Raw genomic sequence first — 27004 nt, forward strand, 5'->3', positions numbered from 1 at the left:
GAGACATAATTCTTACATATTGGTTTTCTATCCAGCGGCCTTGTGAAATATGCTTGTGAATTCTGAAGTTTACTTCTAGGTCGTTTTCAGTCTTCAATATACAGAAACATATCATCCTGGAATAAGAGCAGTTTTGTTTCCGCCATTTTTTTTTCTTTTCCCTTTTGTATTCTTTGTAGAGACGGGGTTTTGCCATGTTTCCCGGGCTGTTGTTGAACCTTTGAGTGCAAGTGATGCACCCACCTCACCTCCCACAGTGCTGGGATTACTGGCGTGGGCCACCGTGGCGGGCCCGTCGTTGCCATTGTAAAGAGTTTTATTTCCTTTTCTGATTTTATGGCATTGCGCAGACCCACCCGTTACAATGGTGACAGTGGACATCCTTGTCTTATCCCTGATGAGAAACCGAAAAATTTCAACATTTCACCATCCTATTTACTCTCCTTTTTTTGTAGACGGACTTTATCAGAGTGAGTCATTCCATTCTGTTCCCAATTTGCTGAGAGTATTCATTTGAATACATGTTGATTTTCATCAAACAGTGCATCTATTTCGATTACCACAGCATTTTTTCCCATTCATGTGTTAATATAGTGAATTCGATGGATAAATTTGTACGTTTTTAGGTTCGATTATTAAAACTGGAGACAGCGTCTCACTCTGTCCCCGAGGCTGGAGTGCGGTGGTGTTATCAGAGCTCGCTGCAGCCTTGACCTCCTGGGCTCAAGCGCTCCTCCCACCTCAGCCTCCTGAGTAGCTGTGAGTATAGGTACATGCCACCATGCCCAGCTAATTTTTCGATGGTTTTTTGTTTGTTTTTTGTCGTGATGAGATTTTCTGATGTTGCTTAGGCTGGTCTCGAAGTCCTGAGCTCAGGTGATCTGGCCAGCTCAGCCTCCCAAAATACTAGGATTACAGGCGTGAGCCTTGGCCTGGTCTGGTTTTTCTTATATAGGGGTCTTATCTATATAAAGACTAAACTTAATCTGTGCCTTTGTGCGGGTGGGCTAAGAGCACGATGACTTTTATCATTCTATTGATTTAAAGAAAACTATCCTTGACTTACCAGTGTGTAAGTCCATGAAGGCATAATTCTGTTGAAAGCATATATTGTTAATGGGTGTTGGGAACCGTGCACTTTCCGCTGCTGTGGGAGCATGTCCTTGGAGGTACCTTTCATCTGTTTTCTCAACTCCAAACATCTTAGGACCATGGGTTGTGACTGGTAGGACTATGTATCTTGCTACTTTCAAGACGGAGTTTATTTTCACGTGGTGTCACTCTGGCTGTCCTGTTTCCCTAATACTGTCACTTCACCCTCTGCGATTCTGATGCTAACAAATGATAGATATCGTTTTAGCATTTTCTTACGGGTCCTAGCGATTCTATTCATTTTTCTTTCAGTCTCTTTCTCTGACTTGTTCACATTGAACAATTTCCTTTTGGGATAGGTTGCTATTTCTGTTTTCGCAGGTGGTTTACCTGTCTTCCCAGCCAGTCACAGTGGTCCTTGTCCCCATGGTGGGGCCGGGGCAAGAGAGGGCCCTGGGTTGGGGGTGGGGTTCAGTTGAAGATGGGGTGAGTTTTGAGGGGAGCACTACTTGAGTCCCAGAGGCATAGGAAACAGCAGAGGGAGGTGGGATTCCCTTATCCTCAATGAGGATGGGCATCGAGGGTTTGGGCGTGGCGCTGGGAACGGCAGCCCTCCCCAGCCCACAGCCGCGCATGCTCCCTGGGCTCCCGCCTCCGTGCGCATGTTCACTGGGCGTCTTCTGCCCGGCCCCTTCGCCCCCGCGAAGAACGCCGGGGAGCTGTGAGGCAGTGCTGTGTGGTTCCTGCCGTCCGGACTCTTTTTCCTCTACTGAGATTCATCTGGTAGGTCTGCAGGCCAGTCATCCCGGGGGCTGAAGTGTGAGTGAGGGTGGAGAGGGCCTCGGGTGGGTCAGGCGGGTCCCGCTTCCTGGTCTGTGGCCTCTGAGGGAGAAGGGGCACGAGGTCGTCCTCCTTCCCTTCACAGGCTGCGAGGCCACCGGCGGCTTCGTGGTCGTGAAGGGGCCTGGACGGGGAGGAAGGTGGGCCGTGGAGGGGAGGCGGTCAGGGGCTCAGGTGAAGATGGGGTGAGTGCTGTTGGGGGGATGGAAGTCCCGAGGTGCCGGGAACCCCAGACGACACAGGGCAGATTCCCTGAATGGGGCCCCCGGCGGCGGCGAGGCGGGTGGTGAAGAAGGGGCCTGGCAGCTGGGAAGGCTGCGGCCTGGTGAGCGCCCCCCCAGCGGTGTGGAGTGCGGAGCGCCCGAGTGAGAAGCACTGCAAGGTCTCACCTCCGCCATGGAAGGTCCAAAAACAGTGGGAAGGAGTGGGCGAGGCAGTGTGGTCCAACCAAACTTGTTGTGAGGCGGGGTGAATGGCTCTAGGAAGTGGGAGTGTGCCCAAAGCAGCAATCACGAGAATTGTGATTCACTAGGGTTTTCGTGGGGAGTGCACTTGTGAAACTAAACCTCATCAGAAATGACCTCTGTCTGCGGGGCGCAGTGGCGCTCGCCTACGTAGTCCCAGTTACTCGGGACACTGAGGTGGGAGGATCCCTTGAGCGGGAGGTCGAGGCTGCAGTGAGCTGTGATCACGCCGCTGCACTCCAGCCTGAGCAACACAGCGAGACCGCGTGTCCGAAAGAAATTTAGAAAAAAATGTCCTCTGCCTTTTGCCACACGCCTTAAGATGATTGCTCTGCCAGCCTGGCCAGCAGAAGTGGCTTTGTAGGCACTCAGACAGCGTACACACGTATGCTTAACTCTGGGACTTATTTTGAGAGTATTTTCAAAAGTAAAACGGCAAGTTAACATTTATCCATGGAAGCGATCGAATATAGCAGCCCTCTGGAGCGCACGTTCTCGATCACGGTTGTCTGTTTTCAGTGTGAAATATGAATTGGCGAGGAAGATCGACCTATTATTGGCCTGGACGAAGACGCTATTTACAGCCTCCTGAAATGATTGGGCCTATGCGGGTGAGTGCTTAAACGTTAATTCGATGTTTTCTATTAGTAGAAATTAATTTTTGTGATAGCGTTGTTGCATTAGTGTGGAAATGCTGATAAAGGTCTTTCCTGCTCATAAAAAATGATGATGGCATCTCATGAAGGAAACATTGATTCTGGAGGATTTTTTTTTCCTCTCGTGTTCTTCAGCTTTTGCCCATGACTTCTTTCTCAGGCTTTGTTTGTTAATGACAGATTGTACACATGTATTCCAACACAGAGTATAATAGCCTCCAAAGTCCTCGTGCGTCACTTTTCTCACAGTAACCTCCCTGTGGGTGGAGTAACCTTATTGGGCATAGAGCATAGAGTTGGAGAAATGTCTTTAGGCTTAGTTATGACCAGAAATAGCTATGTATTCTGTGTATATATGTAAAATTTTGTATCAATAACGAAACTTATTGTTTATTTGCACACCCACACGTATTCCCCAGCCCGAGCAGTTCAGTGATGAAGTGGAACCAGAAACACCTGAAGAAGGGGAACCAGCAACTCAACGTCAGGATCCTGCAGCTGCTCAGGAGGGAGAGGATGAGGGAGCATGTGCAGGTCAAGGTGAGGGAAAGGGAAGAAGAACGTCTGCTGGTGTGTGCGTGTGTGTGTGTTCGTGTCTGTGTTTGCACGTGTGTGTGTGTGTGTGTTAGGCATTGTCACATAGGAGGAACAGGAGGAAAGAAAACAATGGAAAGAATGCCTGAAATTGACTGGAAAAGCGAGGAGGCTATGTAGTTTGCAGCTTAGCTTAGGCAAATCCCTCACTATGATAAAAGTTCTCGACTTTATGAATGAGAGAATGGAGGTGCCAGGATTGTGTGTTATCCAAGAACCCTTGACTGGTGAATACAACATTTGTACTGTGTTCCAAGGTTTGTGTCTTCCTATCATCTATGTTGCTGTAAAGAAGGAAGTGATTTTGCTGAAAATGCTTAAAACTCAAAAGGCTTTACTGTAAGGTAGCTTAGTACTGACCCAAGAATAGACCCAGTTCAGAGGAGCAGGAGCAGCTCCAAAAACCGAGTCGCTGAATGTTGTCGTTCGTTTCCTTTGATTGATATTTGTATATGGTACGTTTGATAAAAGCTGGATAAATGAGGATACTGCCATACGGGTAGCTGGCTTAGTGATTTTTCTCAGCGGCTTTTAGGAGGTGATTCAATCCTTTTATGGTTAGAAAAGCAAAAACGGAATTATCCTGAGATGAACGTGAGATGGAAATAATTTCTCGGAGATAAAATGTTTTGAAAGGAAGCATTTATGTAACGGAGGTCGTGGATTATTCCAGGGATGCACTGTTAAAAGTTCCTAGAATCTGACTGACAACAATGCCCATTAATTGCTGTCCGCCCACTCCCTTATTCTCAGTGGGGGACAGTATATTTTCTGTGATTCACAAACAATGTTATATTTGGTGCTTTGTTCTTCACGGGGTTCATTTATGGAATATTACCTTTAGGACCTTCGGACCTAAATATAACTTTATTTGAACAAAGTGAAGTTTCTCTTTACCCCAATAGGTAATGGGTGTCGTGACTGTAAGATTTTCCATAGTCCTCACATCCAACCAGCCAATCAATCCTTCAGAAACTGACATTGTAATTGTAACTGAAATCCTATCCACGTGGTAGACTTCAGATTTCTCAGCTGACGCACACTGCTGTTGGTACTCTACGGCTGAATATAAGCATTATACATGTCCTGTGTTTTATCCTTAGATTGTCATTTAGGAGAAAGGTCTAAAGCTGGGCTGAATGCCATGCACTCATAGTCCCAGCCACGTGGGACGCTGAGGTGAGAGGATTGCTTGAGCCCTGGAGTTCAAGCCCAGCCTGGGAAACACAGTGAGACCTCATCGCTAATAAATAAATAAATGAATACATAAATACATAAAGAAATTCATTAAATAAATAAAGGTTTCAAGGTATAGGAAAACACAGATGCAAAGTTTTTGTGCCTAGTGGCTGGTAATGTTGCAAACGTAACTCCTTAGTGAACTGTACCACTTAAAAATAGTTAAGATGGTAAATTTTACGATATCTGTATGTTTTACCACAATCGGAAATTCCTTTCTTCCTAAAGTTCAGTGCAGTTATCATATATTCTTTTAAATTTTTACTGTATCTATCTTCAAGACATTACATTTATATAAAATTTGGAAGAATAGAACAACGAACTCGTATACTTTACACCTGGATTCACCAATTGTTAAAAGCTTTCGCTTCATAGGTTTCACCTCTTCCCTCCCTCTCTTACCGTGCTGCCCACACACTCACACACACACACACACAAACGGATATATGTTTACTGTTATTAATGCTGAATTGTTTTGATAAAGTTTCAGGTATTATGGTCCTTTACCCTATGTACTTGAGGGTGTGTATATCGTCAGAGCAAAGAGAAAGTCATTTCTTGGATCATCACTGCACAAAGATCAAAATCAGGAAATTTAACAATGAGAAAATGGAGTCATTTAATACAGAGTGCATACTCAAATTTTGCCAGTTCCCCAGAAAATTTCTTTTTTCCTTTTTTTTTTCTTTGTTGAGACGGAGTCTCTCTCTGTGGGCCAGGTTGGAGTGCAGTAGTGCGATCTCGGCTCACTGCAACCTACACCTCCCAGGTTCTAGGGATTCTCATGCCTCAGCCTCCCGTGTAGCTGGGACTACAGGCGCCGGCCACTGCGGTCTTGAACTTCTGGCCTCACCTGCTCTGCCCACCTTGGCATCCCAAAATGTTTGGATTGCAGGCGTGAGACCCCACGCCCGGCCCAGATAATTTTATTGATAGGATTTCTTTTTCTGATCCAGAGTCCAGTTCAGAATCACACCTTGCATGTGCTTTTCAGGTGTTTTTAGTTTCCTTTAACCTGTAATGTTTCCTTAATTTTTCTTGTCATTCACGATACGGACATTTTTGGAGAGGATAGACCAGTTGGTTTGCAGAATATTCTGCAGTTTGGGCTTTTTCATGTATTTTTAAAAGAGTTTTCTCACTCAGCGTTTATTGGTGGCTACTCATGCCATGTAAGAGTCTGAGCGCTAGGAGTGTAAGTGCTGTGAGAGACGGGATTTGAGCCTTGAGTCATTTAATACGAGAAGGACAATCAGAAGTAGAATAACAGAGAAGTGCAAAGGAGGCAGCAAAGTTGTCTGAGGGCAGTCTTCGGAAAGGAAGAGGGTAATATTTGGAACACCTTGTTTTCCTGTTTTCTGCTAACGGACTCCTGAAATAATGTTCCTGGGATTCTTATCAACACATTTATTATTACGTTAGCTAAAGCTTTTATCTAATAATACCGAGAGCATGAATATTATTTTCTTATTCATACTTTATGCTTTACTGCTTAAATTGATATGTAGTTTTTATTTTTAAGGGCCGAAGCCTGAAGCTGATAGCCAGGAACAGGGTCACCCACAGACTGGGTGTGAGTGTGAAGATGGTCCTGATGGGCAGGAGATGGACCCGCCAAATCCAGAGGAGGTGAAAACGCCTGAAGAAGGTAGGCAATCCATTAGGCATGCACATTGTAGGGTGTCTGTTTCCACAGTATCATATTGTAATTCTTACTATGTTTTTGAGACGGAGTCTCGCTCCGAAGACCAGGCTGGAGTGCAGTGGTGCCACCTCGGCTCACTGGAAATTCTGTCTCCAGGGTTCAAGTGATTCTCCTGCCTGAGCCTCTGGCGGAGCCGGGCTTACAGGCATGCTCCGCCGCGCCCAGCTAATTTTTGTATTTTTAGTAGAGACAGGGTTTCGTTCTGTTGCACAGGTTGTTCCCGAACTCCTGACCTCAGGTGATCCACCTGCCTCGACCATCGAAATTGCCGGGATTACAGGCGAGAGCCACCGTGCCCGACCCAGCATTATATTTTTAATAACAGAGAGGTAACAATACTGCCTCTTTAGTAACAGAGTTCTTATATAAAGGTTATTTGAAACGTAGTTCAGGCCCCAGCACCCGACTGATAGACTGTCAGATAGGGAAACAAACTGAGTCAAAGCTATGTTGAATTAAAAGTTTTGAGTATAAATCCTTAAACCAGTAGCTCACAATTTTCAGATGCTTTTGTAAAGGTCTGCTTTTAATCAATACATAACACGTTTGTAACACCCATCACTTGGTGTGAAAAATGCTGAAGCACTCATGCGGGTTCTAATAGCAGCTCTTACAGCCTTGGCGAGATTCTGAGTGAGTCCTTTCCCTTCTAAACCTATCTTTGGTTCTTATGAAAATAGTGAGTTTAAGTCAGAGATTTTAAAACCATTTTCCATTCCGGTTCTTTCATACTCTGATCCTGTTGCATAGAATGCGTGGGACACAGAGATCATCTGCTTCGCATGGTTTGTTAATCACAAATCATGAAACCCTGGCCCGAGTCATCTGAAAATCTCTGAACTGAGATTTCATTGTCAGTAAGAAAGTGAGCGGGCCCTCTGCTTCATCCTAGTTTTTCCGTGTGGAGAGCTGAACACGTAGTGTAAGATCTTGTGAAATTGTGAATTCTCCCTCTTCTTGGTTTGTTTGTTTGTTTGCGACAGAGTCTCAGTGTGTCACCCAGGCTGGAGTGCAGTGATGCAATTTCAGCTCACTGCAACCTCTGGCTCCCAGGCTAAAGCCGTCCTCCCACCTCGGCCTCCTGAGTGGCTGGAACTACATGCACAAGCCACCGTGCCTGAGTACATTTTTTTGTTTTCATTTTTGTAGAGATGAGGTCTCACTGTGTTGCCCAGGCAGGGTTTCTCTGGCTTTCAATGAACAACTGCTTCTTTTTTTTTTCTTTTATTTATTTATTTACTTTTTTATTATTATACTTTAAGTTTTAGGGTACATGTGCACATTGTGCAGCTTAGTTACATATGTATACATGTGCCATGCTGGTGCGCTGCACCCACTATCTCATCATCTAGCATTAGGTACATCTCCCAGTGCTATCCCTCCCCCCTCCCCCCACCCCACAACAGTCCCCAGGGTGTGATATTCCCCTTCCTCTGTCCATGTGATCTCATTGTTCAGTTCCCACCTATGAGTGAGAATATGCGGTGTTTGGTTTTTTGTTCTTGCGATAGTTTACTGAGAATGATGATTTCCAGTTTCATCCATGTCCCTACAAAGGACATGAACTCATCATTTTTTAGGGCTGCATAGTATTCCGTGGTGAATATGTGCCACATTTTCTTAATCCAGTCTATCGTTGTTGGACATTTGGGTTGGTTCCAAGTCTTTGCTATCGTGAATAATGCCGCAATAAACATACGTGTGCATGTGTCTTTATAGCAGCATGATTTATAGTCCTTTGGGTATATACCCAGTAATGGGATGGCTGGGTCAAATGGTACAATTGCTTCTTAAATCTTTCCCCACGGAAACCTTGAGTGACTGAAATAAATATCAAATGGCGAGAGACCGTTTGGTTCCCATCATCTGTGGCATGTAGGTCAGTGGTGCTCATCATGGGTGTGAGTAAGATGCCTGTGCTATGCATGCTCCCTGCCCCACTGTCAGTCTTCATGAGCCACTATTTCTAATAAGACTGTAGACACACATACGATATAATCATCTCTAATCATATCAAATGTTACATGTAAGTTTCAGCTTTAGAGACATGAATTGATAAGATTTAAAGTTGAAAGACCGTGACTCTAGTACTTCCTGAGTAATCAACTGAAGTATGCTTTACACATGTGTTTTCCAAATTGCTGACTGTTAATTGTAAGTGCTTGTGACTTGAAAGGAAGCACTTGATGTTCAGGGAGGAAATTACTTTTAAATTCTGCAGGTGTACGCTCAAAGTTTATGCAGAGGTTCAATTGCGTGTAAGACACGGGATCACCCATAGGGTTCTGTTTTTAGTCCATTTAATAAAACCCAAAGTGTAGTGTGCTTTGTATGCCTTTAGGGTCATCTGAATAATCTGTTGCTAAGTCATGTTCCCAATCGTTGTGTTTCTGTTACAGGTGAAAAGCAATCACAGTGTTAAAAGAAGACACGTTGAAATGATGCAGGCTGCTCCTATGTTGGAAATTTGTTCATTAAAATTCTCCCAATAAAGCTTTACAGCCTTCTGCAAAGAAGTCTTGCGCATCTTTTGTGAATTTTATTTCTAGCTTTTTGATGCTGTGAAATATGTATCATTCTTTGAAATCGTGTATTGTAACTCTCTGAGCTGGTATGTAGAGACATCGTTCTTTTTTTTTTTTCTTTCTTTCTTTGTTCTCTTTTGAGACGGAGTCTTGCTCTGTCGCCCAGGCTGGAGTGCAGTGGCGCGATCTCTGCTCACTGCAACCCCGCCTCCCGGATTCAAGCAATTGTCTGCCTCAGCCTCCCGAGTAGCTGGGATTATAGGCACCCACCAGCACGCCTGGCTAAGTTTTGTGTTTTTACTAGAGATGGGCTTTCGCCATCTTGGCCGGGGTGCTCTTGAACTCCTGACCTCGTGATTCACCTGCCTTGGCCTCCCAAAGTGCTGGGATTACAGGCATGAGCCTCCGCGCCCGGTGGAGACATAATTCTTACATATTGGTTTTCTATCCAGCGGCCTTGTGAAATATGCTTGTGAATTCTAAAGTTTACTTCTAGGTCGTTTTCAGTCTTCAATATACAGAAACATATCATCCTGGAATAAGAGCAGTTTTGTTTCCGCCATTTTTTTTTCTTTTCCCTTTTGTATTCTTTGTAGAGACGGGGTTTTGCCATGTTTCCCGGGCTGTTGTTGAACCTTTGAGTGCAAGTGATGCACCCACCTCACCTCCCACAGTGCTGGGATTACTGGCGTGGGCCACCGTGGCGGGCCCGTCGTTGCCATTGTAAAGAGTTTTATTTCCTTTTCTGATTTTATGGCATTGCGCAGACCCACCCGTTACAATGGTGACAGTGGACATCCTTGTCTTATCCCTGATGAGAAACCGAAAAATTTCAACATTTCACCATCCTATTTACTCTCCTTTTTTTGTAGACGGACTTTATCAGAGTGAGTCATTCCATTCTGTTCCCAATTTGCTGAGAGTATTCATTTGAATACATGTTGATTTTCATCAAACAGTGCATCTATTTCGATTACCACAGCATTTTTTCCCATTCATGTGTTAATATGGTGAATTCGATGGATAACTTTGTACGTTTTTAGGTTCGATTATTAAAACTGGAGACAGCGTCTCACTCTGTCCCCGAGGCTGGAGTGCGGTGGTGTTATCAGAGCTCGCTGCAGCCTTGACCTCCTGGGCTCAAGCACTCCTCCCACCTCAGCCTCCTGAGTAGCTGTGAGTATAGGTACATTCCACCATGCCCAGCTAATTTTTCGATGGTTTTTTGTTTGTTTTTTGTCGTGATGAGATTTTCTGATGTTGCTTAGGCTGGTCTAGACGTCCTGAGCTCAGGTGATCTGGCCAGCTCAGCCTCCCAAAATACTAGGATTACAGGCGTGAGCCTTGGCCTGGTCTGGTTTTTCTTATATAGGGGTCTTATCTATATAAAGACTAAACTTAATCTGTGCCTTTGTGCGGGTGGGCTAAGAGCATGATGACTTTTATCATTCTATTGATTTAAAGAAAACTATCCTTGACTTACCAGTGTGTAAGTCCATGAAGGCATAATTCTGTTGAAAGCATATATTGTTAATGGGTGTTGGGAACCGTGCACTTTCCGCTGCTGTGGGAGCATGTCCTTGGAGGTACCTTTCATCTGTTTTCTCAACTCCAAACATCTTAGGACCATGGGTTGTGACTGGTAGGACTATGTATCTTGGTACTTTCAAGATGGAGTTTATTTTCACGTGGTGTCACTCTGGCTGTCCTGTTTCCCTAATACTGTCACTTCACCCTCTGCGATTCTGATGCTAACAAATGATAGATATCGTTTTAGCATTTTCTTACGGGTCCTAGCGATTCTATTCATTTTTCTTTCAGTCTCTTTCTCTGACTTGTTCACATTGAACAGTTTCCTTTTGGGATAGGTTGCTATTTCTGTTTTCGCAGGTGGTTTACCTGTCTTCCCAGCCAGTCACAGTGGTCCTTGTCGCCATGGTGGGGCCGGGGCAAGAGAGGGCCCTGGGTTGGGGGTGGGGTTCAGTTGAAGATGGGGTGAGTTTTGAGGGGAGCACTACTTGAGTCCCAGAGGCATAGGAAACAGCAGAGGGAGGTGGGATTCCCTTATCCTCAATGAGGATGGGCATCGAGGGTTTGGGCGTGGCGCTGGGAACGGCAGCCCTCCCCAGCCCACAGCCGCGCATGCTCCCTGGGCTCCCGCCTCCGTGCGCATGTTCACTGGGCGTCTTCTGCCCGGCCCCTTCGCCCCCGCGAAGAACGCCGGGGAGCTGTGAGGCAGTGCTGTGTGGTTCCTGCCGTCCGGACTCTTTTTCCTCTACTGAGATTCATCTGGTAGGTCTGCAGGCCAGTCATCCCGGGGGCTGAAGTGTGAGTGAGGGTGGAGAGGGCCTCGGGTGGGTCAGGCGGGTCCCGCTTCCTGGTCTGTGGCCTCTGAGGGAGAAGGGGCACGAGGTCGTCCTCCTTCCCTTCACAGGCTGCGAGGCCACCGGCGGCTTCGTGGTCATGAAGGGGCCTGGACGGGGAGGAAGGTGGGCCGTGGAGGGGAGGCGGTCAGGGGCTCAGGTGAAGATGGGGTGAGTGCTGTTGGGGGGATGGAAGTCCCGAGGTGCCGGGAACCCCCGACGACACAGGGCAGATTCCCTGAATGGGGCCCCCGGCGGGGGCGAGGCGGGCGGTGAAGAAGGGGCCTGGCAGCTGGGAAGGCTGCGGCCTGGTGAGCGCCCCCCCAGCGGTGTGGAGTGCGGAGCGCCCGAGTGAGAAGCACTGCAAGGTCTCACCTCCGCCATGGAAGGTCCGAAAACAGTGGGAAGGAGTGGGCGAGGCAGTGCGGTCCAACCAAACTTGTTGTGAGGCGGGGTGAATGGCTCTAGGAAGTGGGAGTGTGCCCAAAGCAGCAATCACGAGAATTGTGATTCACTAGGGTTTTCGTGGGGAGTGCACTTGTGAAACTAAACCTCATCAGAAATGACCTCTGTCTGCGGGGCGCAGTGGCGCTCGCCTACGTAGTCCCAGTTACTCGGGACACTGAGGTGGGAGGATCCCTTGAGCGGGAGGTCGAGGCTGCAGTGAGCTGTGATCACGCCGCTGCACTCCAGCCTGAGCAACACAGCGAGACCGCGTGTCCGAAAGAAATTTAGAAAAAAATGTCCTCTGCCTTTTGCCACACGCCTTAAGATGATTGCTCTGCCAGCCTGGCCAGCAGAAGTGGCTTTGTAGGCACTCAGACAGCGTACACACGTATGCTTAACTCTGGGACTTATTTTGAGAGTATTTTCAAAAGTAAAACGGCAAGTTAACATTTATCCATGGAAGCGATCGAATATAGCAGCCCTCTGGAGCGCACGTACTCAATCACGGTTGTCTGTTTTCAGTGTGAAATATGAATTGGCGAGGAAGATCGACCTATTATTGGCCTGGACGAAGACGCTATTTACAGCCTCCTGAAATGATTGGGCCTATGCGGGTGAGTGCTTAAACGTTAATTCGATGTTTTCTATTAGTAGAAATTAATTTTTGTGATAGCGTTGTTGCATTAGTGTGGAAATGCTGATAAAGGTCTTTCCTGCTCATAAAAAATGATGATGGCATCTCATGAAGGAAACATTGATTCTGGAGGATTTTTTTTTCCTCTCGTGTTCTTCAGCTTTTGCCCATGACTTCTTTCTCAGGCTTTGTTTGTTAATGACAGATTGTACACATGTATTCCAACACAGAGTATAATAGCCTCCAAAGTCCTCGTGCGTCACTTTTCTCACAGTAACCTCCCTGTGGGTGGAGTAACCTTATTGGGCATAGAGCATAGAGTTGGAGAAATGTCTTTAGGCTTAGTTATGACCAGAAATAGCTATGTATTCTGTGTATATATGTAAAATTTTGTATCAATAACGAAACTTATTGTTTATTTGCACACCCACACGTATTCCCCAGCCCGAGCAGTTCAGTGATGAAGTGGAACCAGAAACACCTGAAGAAGGGGAACCAGCAACTCAACGTCAGGATCCTGCAGCTGCTCAGGAGGGAGAGGATGAGGGAGCATGTGCAGGTCAAGGTGAGGGAAAGGGAAGAAGAACGTCTGCTGGTGTGTGCGTGTGTGTGTGTTCGTGTCTGTGTTTGCACGTGTGTGTGTATGTGTGTGTGTGTTAGGCATTGTCACATAGGAGGAACAGGAGGAAAGAAAACAATGGAAAGAATGCCTGAAATTGACTGGAAAAGCGAGGAGGCTATGTAGTTTGCAGCTTAGCTTAGGCAAATCCCTCACTATGATAAAAGTTCTCGACTTTATGAATGAGAGAATGGAGGTGCCAGGATTGTGTGTTATCCAAGAACCCTTGACTGGTGAATACAACATTTGTACTGTGTTCCAAGGTTTGTGTCTTCCTATCATCTATGTTGCTGTAAAGAAGGAAGTGATTTTGCTGAAAATGCTTAAAACTCAAAAGGCTTTACTGTAAGGTAGCTTAGTACTGACCCAAGAATAGACCCAGTTCAGAGGAGTAGGAGCAGCTCCAAAAACCGAGTCGCTGAATGTTGGCCCCCATTTCCGTTGATTGATATTTTTATATGGTACGTTTGATAAAAGCTGGATAAATGAGGATACTGCCATACGGGTAGCTGGCTTAGTGATTTTTCTCAGCGGCTTTTAGGAGGTGATTCAATCCTTTTATGGTTAGAAAAGCAAAAACGGAAGTATCCTGAGATTAACATGAGATGGAAATAATTTCTCCGATATAAAATGTTTTGAAAGGAAGCATTTATGTAACGGAGGTCATGGATTATTTCAGGGATGCACTGTTAAAAGTTCCTAGAATCTGACTGACAACAATGCCCATTAATTGCTGTCCGCCCACTCCCTTATTCTCAGTGCGGGACAGTATATTTTCTGTGATTCACAAACAATGTTATATTTGGTGCTTTGTTCCTCACGGGGTTCATTTATGGAATATTACCTTTAGGACCTTCGGACCTAAATATAACTTTATTTGAACAAAGTGAAGTTTCTCTTTACCCCAATAGGTAATGGGTGTCGTGATTGTAAGATTTTCCATAGTCCTCAAATCCATCCAGCAAATCAGTCCTTCAGAAACTGAGATTGTAATTGTAACTGAAATCCTATCCACGTGGTAGACTTCAGATTTCTCAGCTGACGCACACTGCTGTTGGTACTCTACGGGTGAATATAAGCATTATACATGTCCTGTGGTTTATCCTTAGATTGTCATTTAGGAGAAAGGTCTAAAGCTGGGCTGAATGCCATGCACTCGTAGTCCCAGCTACTTGGGAGGCTGAGGTGAGAGGATTGCTTGAGCCCTGGAGTTCAAGCCCAGCCTGGGAAACACAGTGAGACCTCATCCCTAATAAATAAATAAATGAATAAATAAATACATAAAGAAATTCATTAAATAAATAAAGGTTTCAAGGTATAGGAAAACACAGATGCAAAGTTTTTGTGCCTAGTGGCTGGTAATGTTGCAAACGTAACTCCTTAGTGAACTGTACCACTTAAAAATAGTTAAGATGGTAAATTTTACGATATCTGTATTTTTTACCAAAATTAGAAATTCCTTTCTTCCTAAAGTTCAGTGTAGTTATCATATATTCTTTTAAATTTTTACTGTATCTATCTTCAAGACATAACATTTATAGAAAATTTGCAAGAATAGTACAATGAACTCATATACTGTTCATCTGGATTCACCAATTGTTAATAGCTTTCGCTTCATAGGTTTCACATCTCTTCCCTCCTTCTCTTACCGTGATGCGCAGACACTCACACACACACACACACATATGGATGGATGTTTACTGTTATTAATGCTGCATTGTTTCGATAAAGTTTCAGGTATTATGGTCCTTTACCCTATGTACTTGAGGGCGTGTATATCGTCAGAAGAAAGAGAAAGTCATTTCTTGGGTCATCACTGCACAAAGATCAAAATCAGGGAATTTAACAATGAGAAAATGGAGTCATTTAATACAGAGTGCATACTCAAATTTTGCCAGTTCCCCAGAAAATTTCTTTTTTCCTTTTTTTTTTCTTTGTTGAGACGGAGTCTCTCTCTGTGGGCCAGGTTGGAGTGCAGTAGTGCGATCTCGGCTCACTGCAACCTACACCTCCCAGGTTCTAGGGATTCTCATGCCTCAGCCTCCCGTGTAGGTGGGACTACAGGCGCCGGCCACTGCGGTCTTGAACTTCTGGCCTCACCTGCTCTGCCCACCTTGGCATCCCAAAATGTTTGGATTGCAGGCGTGAGACCCCACGCCTGGCCCAGATAATTTTATTGATAGGATTTCTTTTTCTGATCCAGAGTCCAGTTCAGAATCACACCTTGCATGTGCTTTTCAGGTGTTTTTAGTTTCCTTTAACCTGTAATGTTTCCTTAATTTTGCTTGTCATTCATGATATGGACATTTTTGGAGAGGATAGACCAGTTGGTTTGCAGAATATTCTGCAGTTTGGGCTTTTTCATGTATTTTTAAAAGAGTTTTCTCACTCAGCGTTTATTGGTGGCTACTCATGCCATGTAAGACTCTAAGCGCTAGGAGTGTAAGTGCTGTGAGAGACGGGATTTGAGCCTTGAGTCATTTAATACGAGAAGGACAATCAGAAGTAGAATAACAGAGAAGTGCAAAGGAGGCAGCAAAGCTGTCTGAGGGCAGTCTTCGGAAAGGAAGAGGGTAATATTTGGAACACCTTGTTTTCCTGTTTTCTGCTAACAGACTCCTGAAGTAACGTTCCTGGGATTCTTATCAACACATTTATCATTACGTTAGCTAAAGCTGTTATCTAATAATACGGAGAGCATGAATATTATTTTCTTATTCATACTTTATGTTTTACTGCTTAAATTGATACGTAGTTTTTATTTTTAAGGGCCGAAGCCTGAAGCTGATAGCCAGGAACAGGGCCACCCGCAGACTGGGTGTGAGTGTGAAGATGGTCCTGATGGGCAGGAGATGGACCTGCCAAATCCAGAGGAGGTGAAAACGCCTGAAGAAGGTAGGCAATCCATTAGGCATGCACATTGTAGGGTGTCTGTTTCCACAGTACCATATTGTAATTCTTACTATGTTTTTGAGACGGAGTCTCGCTCTGAAGACCAGGCTGGAGTGCAGTGGTGCCACCTCGGCTCACTGGAAATTCTGTCTCCAGGGTTCAAGTGATTCTCCTCCCTGAGCCTCTGGCGGAGCCGGGCTTACAGACATGCTCTGCCCCGCCCAGCTAATTTTTGTATTTTTAGTGGAGACAGGGTTTCGTTATGTTGCACAGTTTGTTCCCGAACTCCTGACCTCAGGTGATCCACCTGCCTCTACCACTGAAATTGCCGGGATTACAGGCGAGAGCCACCGTGCCCGACCCAGCATTATATTTTTAATCACAGAGAGGTAACAATACTGCCTCTTTAGTAACAGAGTTCTTATATAAAGGTTATTTGAAATGTAGTTCAGGCCCCAGCACCCGACTGATAGACTGTCAGATAGGGAAACAAACTGAGTCAAAGCTATGTTGAATTAAAAGTTTTGAGTATAAATCCTTAAACCAGTAGCTCATAAATTTTCAGCTGCTTTTGTATAGGTCTGCTTTTAATCAATACATAACACGTTTGTAACACCCATCACTTGGTGTGAAAAATGCTGAAGCACTCATGCGTGTTCTAATAGCAGCTCTTACAGCCTTGGCGAGATTCTGAGTGAGTCCTTTCCCTTCTAAACCTATTTTTGGTTCTTATGAAAATAGTGAGTTTAAGTCAGAGATTTTAAAACCATTTTCCATTCCGGTTCTTTCATACTCCGATCCTGTTGCATAGAATGCGTGGGACACAGAGATCATCTGCTTCGCATGGTTTGTTAATCACAAATCATGAAACCCTGGCCCGAGTCATCTGAAAATCTCTGAATTGAGATTTCATTGTCAGTAAGAAAGTGAGCGGGCCCTCTGCTTCATCCTAGTTTTTCCGTGTGGAGAGCTGAATACGTAGTGTAAGATCTTGTGAAATTGTGAATTCTCCCTCTTCTTGGTTTGTTTGTTTGTTTGCGACAGAGTCTCAGTGTGTCACCCAGGCTGGAGTGCAGTGGTGTAGTTTCAGCTCACTGCAACCTCTGGCTCCCAGGCTAAAGCAGTCCTCCCAACTCAGCCTCCTGAGTGGCTGGAACTAGATGCACAAGCCAACGTACCTGACTAAAATTTTTGTTTTTCATTTTTTTAGAGATGAGGTCTCACTATGTTGCCCAGACTGGGATTCTCTGGCTTTTAATGAACAATTCCTTCTTAAATCTTTCTCCACGGAAACCTTGAGTGACTGAAATATCAAATGGCGATAGCCCGTTTAGTTCCTATCATCTGTGGCATGTAGGTCAGTGATGCTCAGCATGGGTGTGAGTAAGATGCCTGTGCTATGCATGCTCCCTGCCCCACTGTCAGTCTTCATGAGCCAATATGTCTAATAAGACTCTAGACGCACGTACGATATAATCATCTCTAATCATATCAAATGTTACATGTAAATTTCAGCTTTAGAGATATGAATTGATAAGATTTAAAGTTGAAAGACCATGACTCTAGTACTTCCTGAGTAATCAACTGAAGTATGTTTCACACATGTGTTTTCCAAATTGCTGACTGTTAATTGTAAGTGCTTGTGAATTGAAAGGAAGCACTTGATGTTTAGGGAAGAAATTACCTTTAAATTCTGGAGGGCTACTCTCAAAGTGTATTCCCAGATTCAATTGGATATACGACAGAGGATCACCTTAGCGTTCTGTTTTTAGTGCATTTAATAAAACCCAAACCGTAGTGTGCTTTGTATGCCTTTAGGGCCATCTAAATAATCTGTTGCTCAGCCGGGCGCTGTGGCTCACGCCTGTAATCCCAGCATTTTGGAGGCCAAGGCGGGTGGATCATGAGGTCAGGAATTGGATACCATCGTGGCTAACACGGTGAAACCCCGTGTCTACTAAACATACAAAAAATCAGGCCTTGTGGTGGCACGCTCCTGTGGTCCCAGCTACTCGGGAGTCTGAGGCAGGAGAATCGCTTGAACCCAGAAGGCGGACGTTGCAGTGAACCAGATTGCACCACTGTACTCCAGCCTGGGCAACAGAGTGAGACTCCATCTAAAATAATAATAATAATAATAATAATAATAATAATCTGTTGCTCTGTAATGTTCCCAACTGTTTTGTTTTGTTTCAGGTGAAGGGCAATCACAGTGTTAAAAGAAGACATGCTGAAATGTTGCAGGCTGCTCCTATGTTGGAAAATTCTTCATTGAAGTTCTCCCAATAAAGCTTTACAGCCTTCTGCAAAGAAGTCTTGTGAATCTTTTGTCAATTTTATTTCTAGCTATTTGATGCTGTGAAATGTTTCATTCTTTGAAATTTTGTATTCTATCTCCTTGAGCTGTGTGTAGAGGCATAATTCTCATATATTGATTTTCTATCCAGCAACCTTGTTAAATATGCTTATGAATTTTAAAAGTTTACTTCTAGATTTTTTCAGTTTTCAACATACAGAATCATATCATTTTTGAATAAGAGCAATTTTGTTTCTGCCTTTTTTGTTTGTTTGTTTTTTCTTTTGTATTTTTCATAGAGGTGGGATTTTGGCCTGTGGCCTAGGCTTTTTTTGAACTCCTGAGCGCAAGTAATCCACTCTCCTTGGCCTTTCAAAGTGTTGGGATTACAGGCATGGGCCACCGTGCTGGTCCTGTTTTTGCCATTTTAAACCCTTTTATTTCCTTTTCTGATTTTATGGCATTGAGCAGATCCACCGGATACAATTGTGATAGTGGAAATTTTTGTGTTATTCCTGATGAGAAATGGAAAAATTTCAACATTTCACGACAATATTTAGTGTACTTTTTTTGTAGATGGACTTTTTCAGAGTAAGTCAATCCATTCTGTTTTAGTTTGTTGAGAGTGTTCATTTTGAATATATGTTGAATTTCATCAAACACTGACCTGAGTCATCTTAAAACATGTGAATTGAGATTTCTTTGCTACTAAGAAAGTGAGCGGGCACTCTGCTTCATGTTTACTTTTGTCATGTTGCATGAAAAACATTTTGCTTCATGTTTGATTCTGTACGTTGAAAACTGAAATCATCTATTGTGATTACCACAGGGTTTTTTCCCCCAGTAATCTGTTTATGTAGTCAATTACGTTGATAAATCTGTACTTTTTAAATTTTAACAATTGAGACAGGTCTCACTCTGTCACCCATGCTGACTGCAGTAGTGTGATCACAGCTTACTGCAACCTCAACCTCCTGGGCTCAGGCGATCCTCCCACCTCACCCTCCTCAGTAGCTAGGACTATAGGTACATGCCACCATGCCAAGCTAATTTTTCTGTTTTAGAGATGGTATTTTTTCATGTTGCCCAGGCTGGTTTTATACTCCTAATCTCAAGCCATCCACTAACCTCAGCCTCCCAAAGTGCTGGGATTACAGGAATGAGTCACGGTGCCTGGAAATTTTGTACATTTAAACCAACAATTTGGTCATGGGTAATCTATGTCCTAATAATTTATTTAAGGATTTTTATGTATATCCTCATGAGTGACATTACCTGTACTTTTATTTCATATGCTCATTTGTTGGACGTTGTTATCAAGGTTCCTCTAGCTTCATAAAACGGGTTGGTATGTAAAACCTCTTTTTCCATTCACTGGAACTCAAGTCTCCTCAAGGCTGTGAGTAATGCAGGGCTAGGCTTTCCCATAATGAGCTTTTCTAGAATGCTTCTCTCAGATTTGGACCCTACTTAAACAGCAGTGACCAAACGGGCAGCTCCAGGTACCTATCCCCTCAAACTTTGTGAGGGTCATGTTCTCTGAAGATGCCTCTTCAATTTGAAAGCTATCTGTTCCTGTTTCTCTGCTGATATTAACTCTCTGTGCACAGAAAGTTAAACGTCACTGGTTATTAATTTCCCTAGATTTTGATCTGTGCTGTGTGGCTGAGAATGGGCTGACTGACCCTAGATCTGTGTATAATTATGACAATGGCTCCATTTATTTTTAAAATAAGAGGAATTATAAAATTCCTATTTACTGGATGTGTACTATCTATGAATTACTTCTTTGTGCTAGGTTGTGTACATGTATGACCTCTTTAGATCCTCACAAGATAAGGCAGAATTTTCATGAAATTGATGACTGACTCCAGTAAGAAGCAGATTTGGGGGGATTTCAATTTCTAAGCTCAAAGCCCTTGCAATTTTCTCAAAGTAAAGCTTTTGAAAGTGTTAAATGTACACGAACTGATGGTGTATATGATGATTTTAGTTGTAATCTGATGTTTTCTTTAAAAATTTACATATACAAAAGTGTTTGACTCAAAAGGCTTTGTTCTTCCCTTAAAGGAAGCATCTACCAAAATGTGGCACACAGACCTTGCATGGTGTCTCTAGGGCCTCCTACCCCGCATTTCCCCTGCTTTTTCTCTTGTTCTGACTGAAAAACAAAGTGCTTTGACTGTGCTGTGACCCAGCCAGCTGCATGTTTACCCAGCATGCTTGAACCCAAGCTGGAGCCTTGAACATAAAGGTGTTTAAGTTGTTGCTCAAAATATGGAAAGAAACTAGCTCTGGCCTTGAACCAAATCCCTTAAACTCTCCTATAAAACTCCATAACCTGACCCCCTCAGTGCGGATATACCTAGGCATGACATTCTTGTTGCCTGTTGCGAGGATGCTTTAGCCTACTCTAAGTTCTCCCAATAAATGCTTTGGACTGATCACCCTGGTGTTTAATGTTCCTTGGAAATCTTGACAGGCCCAATCTCTAGTCGGTCTGGGGCACTACCTTGTGGGAACTCTCCTACTTCTGCTTCCTGCTCCAGCCGTGGATTTGGCTGGATGAAATCATTAATACAAAAACAAACATTTAAAAACGTTTTTTCATGATAATGTGCTTATTATGTTACAGAAAATATAACACTAAAGCCATTTGCAACAGTTTGTGGGGAGAAAGTTAAGAACATGTGTCACAAATCGCATGGCAAAGTGCCACAACATCTCCTACAAACACATCTGTCCTTCGAAGTTACTCACAGGTGGGGAGGGAGCAGCCACAAATCTGTTTTTTTCTTCCACAAAATCCTCTGTTGGCTTGATAGTCAAGAGATCTCACTCAGAAGCCCCCCCTTGCTGCCCGATTCCAGACCTCTACCACTATTACTATACACAAAGACAGGTTACACCTCTGAGGTCTTGTTTGCATCTTCACAGCACCCCCCACCCCAAGAAAACAGTTCTGCCAAAAAAAAAATCCTATTCAGAATCCACCCTGCTTAGGGAATGACAAGGGATTATAAACAACAATGATTTCTCCCTCTTGCAGATGCTTAAAAATACTTCCTGATCCAAGAGGACTGAAAATCTATGATTCAAGTAAAGAGTGAGGCTAAATGCAGGGTATCTCAATTTACCCCAAATACATGAGGGGTCCCTTGGTTGTGGAGGTGGCAGAAAGGATTAGAACCTATATAGAAGAAAAGGGAAAGCAACCAGGAAAATTTGCTTAGGCAAAATTACTTGGGTCCTACTTACACTGTCTCCTTAATAGGCAATGGCATGAAATAGCCATGGGTTTCCATCCTGGCTCTGATACACTGACTTTGCAATGGTGAAATGGTGGGAAAGGTTCTTACATTCTTTGGGCCTGTTTCCCCATTTCTAAAGTACGAATTAAAATATTTACGCTAAACGATTGCTGTGAAGAATGAGATGCCAATACATATGGTGTTTCCCACGAGGGTTATGTTCGGTGGGGCAGACAGACACATAAACAGAAGAGCAGTTGGGGTGCACACATACACACACACCCCAAAAGTGAAAAGAGAAAAACAAGGAGAAAAGCCCTGTGAGAGTGAAAGAGATCTACTGGACTTCTCATATCCACTGATCACTGGGTTCATCTACTTGATTCTGTTGATACAAGGCTGAATGACGGCAGGGCATGGAGGCTCACACCTGTAATCCTAGCAATTTGGGAGGCTGAGCAGGAGGATTGTTTGAGCCCAGGAGTTCAAGACCAGCCTGGGCAACAGAGCGAGACCCTGTTTTTTTTTTTTTTTTTGAGACAGAGTCTCGCTCTGTTGCCCGGCTGGAGTGCAGTGGCACAATATTGGCTCACTGCAAACTTTGCCTCCCAGGCTCAAGTGATTTTCCCACCTCAGCCTCCCACGTAGCTGGGATTACAGGTGCACGCCACCACACCTGACTAATTTTTGTATTTTTAATAGAGATGAGGTTTCACAATGTTGGCCAGGCTGGTCTCGAACTCCTGACCTCAAGTGTTCTGCCCACCTTGGCCTCTCAAAGTACTCGGATTACAGGCGTGAACCACCACGCCTGGCCTCTTTATTTTTTGAAGGCTGAGTGACATCTGTGCCTCACACTTGAAAACTAAAATAACCAGAATGGCAGTATTGTGCTTATTCAAAAAGTATTTATTGAGGGCTGTTTCTTTATCAGCTCCTTTATATATGAGAAGACATCAGCAAATTAGCCAATGTAGCCCCTAACTGAGAAATGATCTAAGAAAGTAGCAGTGTCCCAGATTCATTATAAATGTAAAAGTGTTTAATATTTATAAAATATTATATATTCACTATAAATACAAAAGTATAAAAGGTAATACATTGGTACTAGATGCTTCTGGGCAAAGTGCGTGGTGAAGGGCACAAGCCCTCTGTGACAGATCCCCAAGACAACCTTCAGCTTGATGATCTTCCAGACGCACAGGATTCAGAAGCTGTTATACTCACAGTTATAATCTATTAAAGTGAAAGGATACAGATTAGAATCAGCAAAGGTAAAAGGCGCATGGGGTGAAATCCAGGAGAGACCAGGGGCAAGATTTTAGGTGTTTTTTCCCAGTAGAGTGATACAGGGACACGTTTATATACTGTCCCAGTGATGATGTGTGACAACACGTGAAGTATTATCAACCAGGGGAGCTCACCTGACCTTGGTGTTCAGGGTTTTTATTGGGAGTCACGTAGGCATGCAAAACTTGTGTAACTGACCTCAGCTACTCAGACTCTAGCCTTCCTGAGCAAAAACAAACATTCACCATAAATCACATTGTTAAACAAACTTATTGGATCCCACTGTTAACAGTGTGGCCCAAAGACTCAGGCATAAAAAACACTCTTATCAGGCAGTCCTGCTGAGTTAATCCTTTCCTGCACAACCTCCTCTAAGAGAACAGAAGTTTGCAAAGAGAGATTTCCTGTGATGTCTCATCTGCAATGTATTATTTCCAGTAAGCAAATTACTAGTTTAATAATGGCTACACTTAAGTAAGCAAGGAGCATGTCATCATCTCTCTCTCTCCCAACAATAACAACAGCAGCAACAACGAAACAATGCAAAAACCAACAACAAAAACTTGTCTGAGAATCAGCTGCTGGGAATCAGGCTCTGTGCTCTGGGCTAGAAAGACTGAGGATCGAGGAATGATTCATGCAGGATAAGAGTTATCACAGAGCTCAGAGTCTACTCCCAGGGGATGATGTGTGTTCTAAGTACTGCTTCACTGTAAATAACTTTTTATTTATTTATTTATTATTTAGTAATAAATATTATGTATTTATTACTTATTAATAAATAAATAAATTTATTTTTACTGTCACCCAGGCTGGAGTGCAATGGCACGATCTTGGCTCATTGAAACCTCCATCTCCCAGGTTCAAACGTTTCTTCTGCCTCAGCCTTCCGAGTAGCTGGGATTACAGGCGCCCATCACCTTGCCCGGCTAGTTTTTGTATTTTTAATAGATGGGGTTTCACCATGCTGGCCAGGCTGGTCTCCAACTTTTGACCTCAAGCGATCAACCTGCCTTGGCCTCCCAAAGTGCTAGGATTACAGACGTGAGCCACTGCGCCCGGCCAGTAAATAACTTTTATTTTATTTTATTTATTTTTTGATAAGAGTCTCACTTCTTGTCACCCAGGCTGGAGTACAGAGGCATGATCTCGGCTCATTGCAACCCCCGTCTCCCGGGTTCAAGTGATTCTCCTGCCTCAGCCTTCCGAGTAGCTGGAATTACAGGCGCCTGCCACCACGCCTGGCTAATTTTTGTATTTTTAGTAGAGATGGGGTTTTGCCATGTTGACCAGGCTGGTCTTGAAGTCCTGACCTCAGGTGATCCGCCCGCCTCAGCCTCCCAAAGTGCTGGGATTACAGGCATGAGCCACTGTGCCAGGCCGGTAAATAACTTTTAATCTCTGTTCATTATCCCCCTTTTCATTAAAAAAATAAAAATCTCACTGCTCAATTATTCTCATGTTATAGATGAGGTAACGAGATCAGAGAAGATAAGTATCTCATTCATGGTCAAGTCAGTAGTCCCTGGTGCAGCCAGTTTTCAACCTAGGACTCTTGGAACACCCATGTACTTTTCATTATAAGCATTTTTTGTGCTCTTAATATCGTCTTCTGTTTTAATTCACATTCGCCATAAATACAGTTCCTTGCTCAGCTTGCCCCCGGAGTCCCTTTTTATTTTACAGCTTTATTGCTAAAGTGCCAACATGTTTTTCAGAGGCTGAGACATTTTGCACTCTTACCAGCAGTGTATGAGGGCTGCATTTGCTCTACATCTCCATGAACACTTGATACTACCAGTTTTTTACATTTTAGCCATTCTAATAGGTGTGTAGTCGTACCTCCTTGCAGTTTTAATTTGCATTTCAACACGTTGAACATATTTTATTTTTTTCTCTCTCTCTCTTTTTTCTCTCTCTTTCTCTCTCTCTTCTTTCTCTTTTCTTTTGTTTTTCTTTCTTTCTTTCCTTGAGTCTTGCTCTATTACCCAGGTTGGAGTGCAGCGGCATGATCTCAGCTCACTGCAACCTCTGCCTTCTGGGCTCAAGTGATTCTCCCTGCCTCAGCCTCCCAAGTAGCTGGGACCACAGGCATGTGTCACTATGCCCCCGCTAATTTTTGTATTTTAGCAGACACAGGGTTTTGCCGTGTTGGCCAGGCTGGTCTCAGACTCCTGAGCTCAAGCGATCTGCCAGCTTCAGCCTCCCAAAGTGTTGGGATTACAGGTGTGAGCCACCCCACCCAGCCCGGGAATTTTCTTTGCCAGGGAATTTTCTTTTCTATTCTTCTTCTTCTTTTTTTTTTTTTTCTGACAGAGTCTCGTTCTGTCGTACAGGCTGGAGTGCAGTGGCACCATCTTGGCTCACTGCAACCACTGCCTCCGGGTTCAAGCAATTCTCCTGCCTCAGCCTCCCGAGTACCTGGGATTACGGGTGTGCACCACCATGCCTGGCTAATTTTTGTATTTTTTTAGTAGAGACGGGGTTTCACCATGTTGGCCAGGCTGGTCTTGAACTCCTAACCTCATGTGATCTGCTGGCCTCAGCCTTCCAAAGTTCTGGGATTACAGGAAATTTTCTTAAATCTAATTCTAGACCATTTTTATTAAGACTTTATTTTTATATTGTTTCACTCCTTTTGCCTATTTATTCAACTTTCTGGAAGGTTTGCTTACCTGGCTTTTTCAAGTCTTCCCATTGAATGCTTTTTATTAACTACCTGATTTCCAGGAAATTTTTAGAAATCTACTTTTGTTTCACCTTTGTAAAAAGCAAGACCGGGCATGGTGGCTCATGCCTGTAATCCCAGCACTTTGGGAGGCTGAGGTGGGCAGATCACTTGAGGTCAGGAGTTAGAGACCAGCCTGGTCAACATGGCGAAACCCTGTCTCTACTAAAAATACAAAAAAAAATTAGCCAGGTGTGATGGTGGGCACCCGTAATCCCAGCTATTTGGGAGGCTGAGGCAAGAGAATCGTTTGAACCCAGGAGGTGGAGGCTGCAGTGAGTTGAGATGGTCCCACTGCGCTCCAGCCTGGGTGACAGAGCGAGAGTCTGACTCACTCTCTCTCTCTCTATATATAATATATATATAATTATATATAATACAATATATTATATTAAATAATATAAATAAAATAAAATAAAAAGCAAAAATAATTCTACTTTTTCTGACTTAATGGATGCCTAAAACATAGACGTACAGCTTACCCAATTAAACTCTCCTTGTTGAGTTCTGATACCAGTATCATGGCAACTTCCTACAAAATAATGGAAAGTCATTCTTTCCCTCCCCAGTGGAAGGGTTCACATAGCCCTGGAGTTGTATGGTGCCCATAGACTTTCATGCCCTGACATTCCTCAGCCTTGACAACAACCTAAATGTTTTTATTTTGTTTTGTTTTTGAAAAGGATAAACGATGGCCTGTGGAGACAGGGATTTTTTAGTTGTATCAACATGGGAGTGTTTTCATTGAGCTAATCTCAGTTTAGGGCAAACTGAAAGTCAGGGAAACTGGCTGATGCCTGTTTTTCTCCCTGTTGCTCAATGATTGTCTTTGATTCAGAAATTTGAGTGTGGAGGCACTTGAAGGGAAGATGGAAATTGTGGGCAATGATGAAAGGTGGGAAGATTTTTTTTTTTCTTACAGAAAAAGATAGACCCATGAGGTTTGGTTTATTTAGATTCCAGTCTACCCATTAAAGGTGTCTGGAATTGTCTTCTTATTGTTCAGGCTTTGGATCACAGACCTCTGTCAGGAACTGTGTGGCTGCATCAGAAGCCATGCAGAAGACAGGTTCTAGCCCCCATCAGCCAGGGCACCTGGCAGAGGAAATATTAACCTAGGCTACTGGGATTATTGTCCCAGGTAAGGTACATAGTTATTATACACAAACTGGTCTATGTCACAGGGAATGAAGGCCTCAGGAGGACCACAACCCTACCCCACCCCTAGACTTGTCTATTGGGTGTCATGACACTGAGACATCCACGATGAATTCCGAAGAGAGGTACCAGCTCCACCAGGCTGCTCAGGCCAAGAGTCTCAGGTCAATGAGGGCTACAGGCATCTGAAATTCCAGAACTCGCAGGATGA

General features: G+C 43.9%; 2 protein-coding genes across 4 annotated transcripts; both read left to right on the forward strand.

Annotated features, from left to right (window-relative positions):
* Positions 1 to 79: 79 nt before the first annotated feature.
* On the forward strand, positions 80 to 10520 carry LOC129395321 (G antigen 4). 3 transcript variants are annotated; one of them, XM_055106502.2, is made up of 5 exons: positions 80 to 1875; positions 2916 to 3007; positions 3472 to 3592; positions 6408 to 6533; positions 8990 to 10519. In XM_055106502.2, the coding sequence occupies exons 2-5, from the start codon at positions 2924 to 2926 to the stop codon at positions 9010 to 9012; spliced, it is 354 nt and encodes a 117-aa protein (XP_054962477.1). In that variant the 5' UTR covers positions 80 to 1875; positions 2916 to 2923; the 3' UTR covers positions 9013 to 10519. The 3 variants fall into 3 exon arrangements, with proteins under 3 accessions (XP_054962477.1, XP_063457980.1, XP_054962476.1); XM_063601910.1 differs by lacking the exon at positions 80 to 1875 and having other exon boundaries at positions 2922 to 3007; positions 8990 to 10520; XM_055106501.1 differs by lacking the exons at positions 80 to 1875; positions 8990 to 10519 and having other exon boundaries at positions 2924 to 3007; positions 6408 to 6783.
* Positions 10521 to 11078: 558 nt separating this feature from the next.
* Positions 11079 to 20812, forward strand: LOC129395322 (G antigen 1-like). Its single transcript, XM_055106503.1, has 5 exons — positions 11079 to 11407; positions 12448 to 12539; positions 13004 to 13124; positions 15948 to 16073; positions 18267 to 20812. Exons 2-5 carry the CDS (start codon positions 12456 to 12458, stop codon positions 18287 to 18289), a joined length of 354 nt encoding a protein of 117 aa, XP_054962478.1. The 5' UTR covers positions 11079 to 11407; positions 12448 to 12455; the 3' UTR covers positions 18290 to 20812.
* The last annotated feature ends 6192 nt before the right edge of the window (positions 20813 to 27004 follow it).

The sequence above is a fragment of the Pan paniscus genome, chromosome X (genome assembly GCF_029289425.2).
Source record: "Pan paniscus chromosome X, NHGRI_mPanPan1-v2.0_pri, whole genome shotgun sequence".
In the NCBI taxonomy this organism is placed as follows: Eukaryota; Metazoa; Chordata; class Mammalia; order Primates; family Hominidae; genus Pan; species Pan paniscus.

Bases quoted from the DNA above. Each gene is read 5' to 3' on its own strand.
- LOC129395322 (XM_055106503.1), top strand. From the start codon at position 12,456: ATGAATTGGCGAGGAAGATCGACCTATTATTGGCCTGGACGAAGACGC. The intron at 13,125-15,947 runs GTGAGGGAAAGG...TTTATTTTTAAG, and splicing joins GGGAGCATGTGCAGGTCAAG to GGCCGAAGCCTGAAGCTGAT. The intron at 16,074-18,266 runs GTAGGCAATCCA...GTTTTGTTTCAG, and splicing joins GGTGAAAACGCCTGAAGAAG to GTGAAGGGCAATCACAGTGT.
- LOC129395321 (XM_055106501.1), top strand. From the start codon at position 2,924: ATGAATTGGCGAGGAAGATCGACCTATTATTGGCCTGGACGAAGACGC. The intron at 3,008-3,471 runs GTGAGTGCTTAA...CGTATTCCCCAG, and splicing joins AAATGATTGGGCCTATGCGG to CCCGAGCAGTTCAGTGATGA. The intron at 3,593-6,407 runs GTGAGGGAAAGG...TTTATTTTTAAG, and splicing joins GGGAGCATGTGCAGGTCAAG to GGCCGAAGCCTGAAGCTGAT.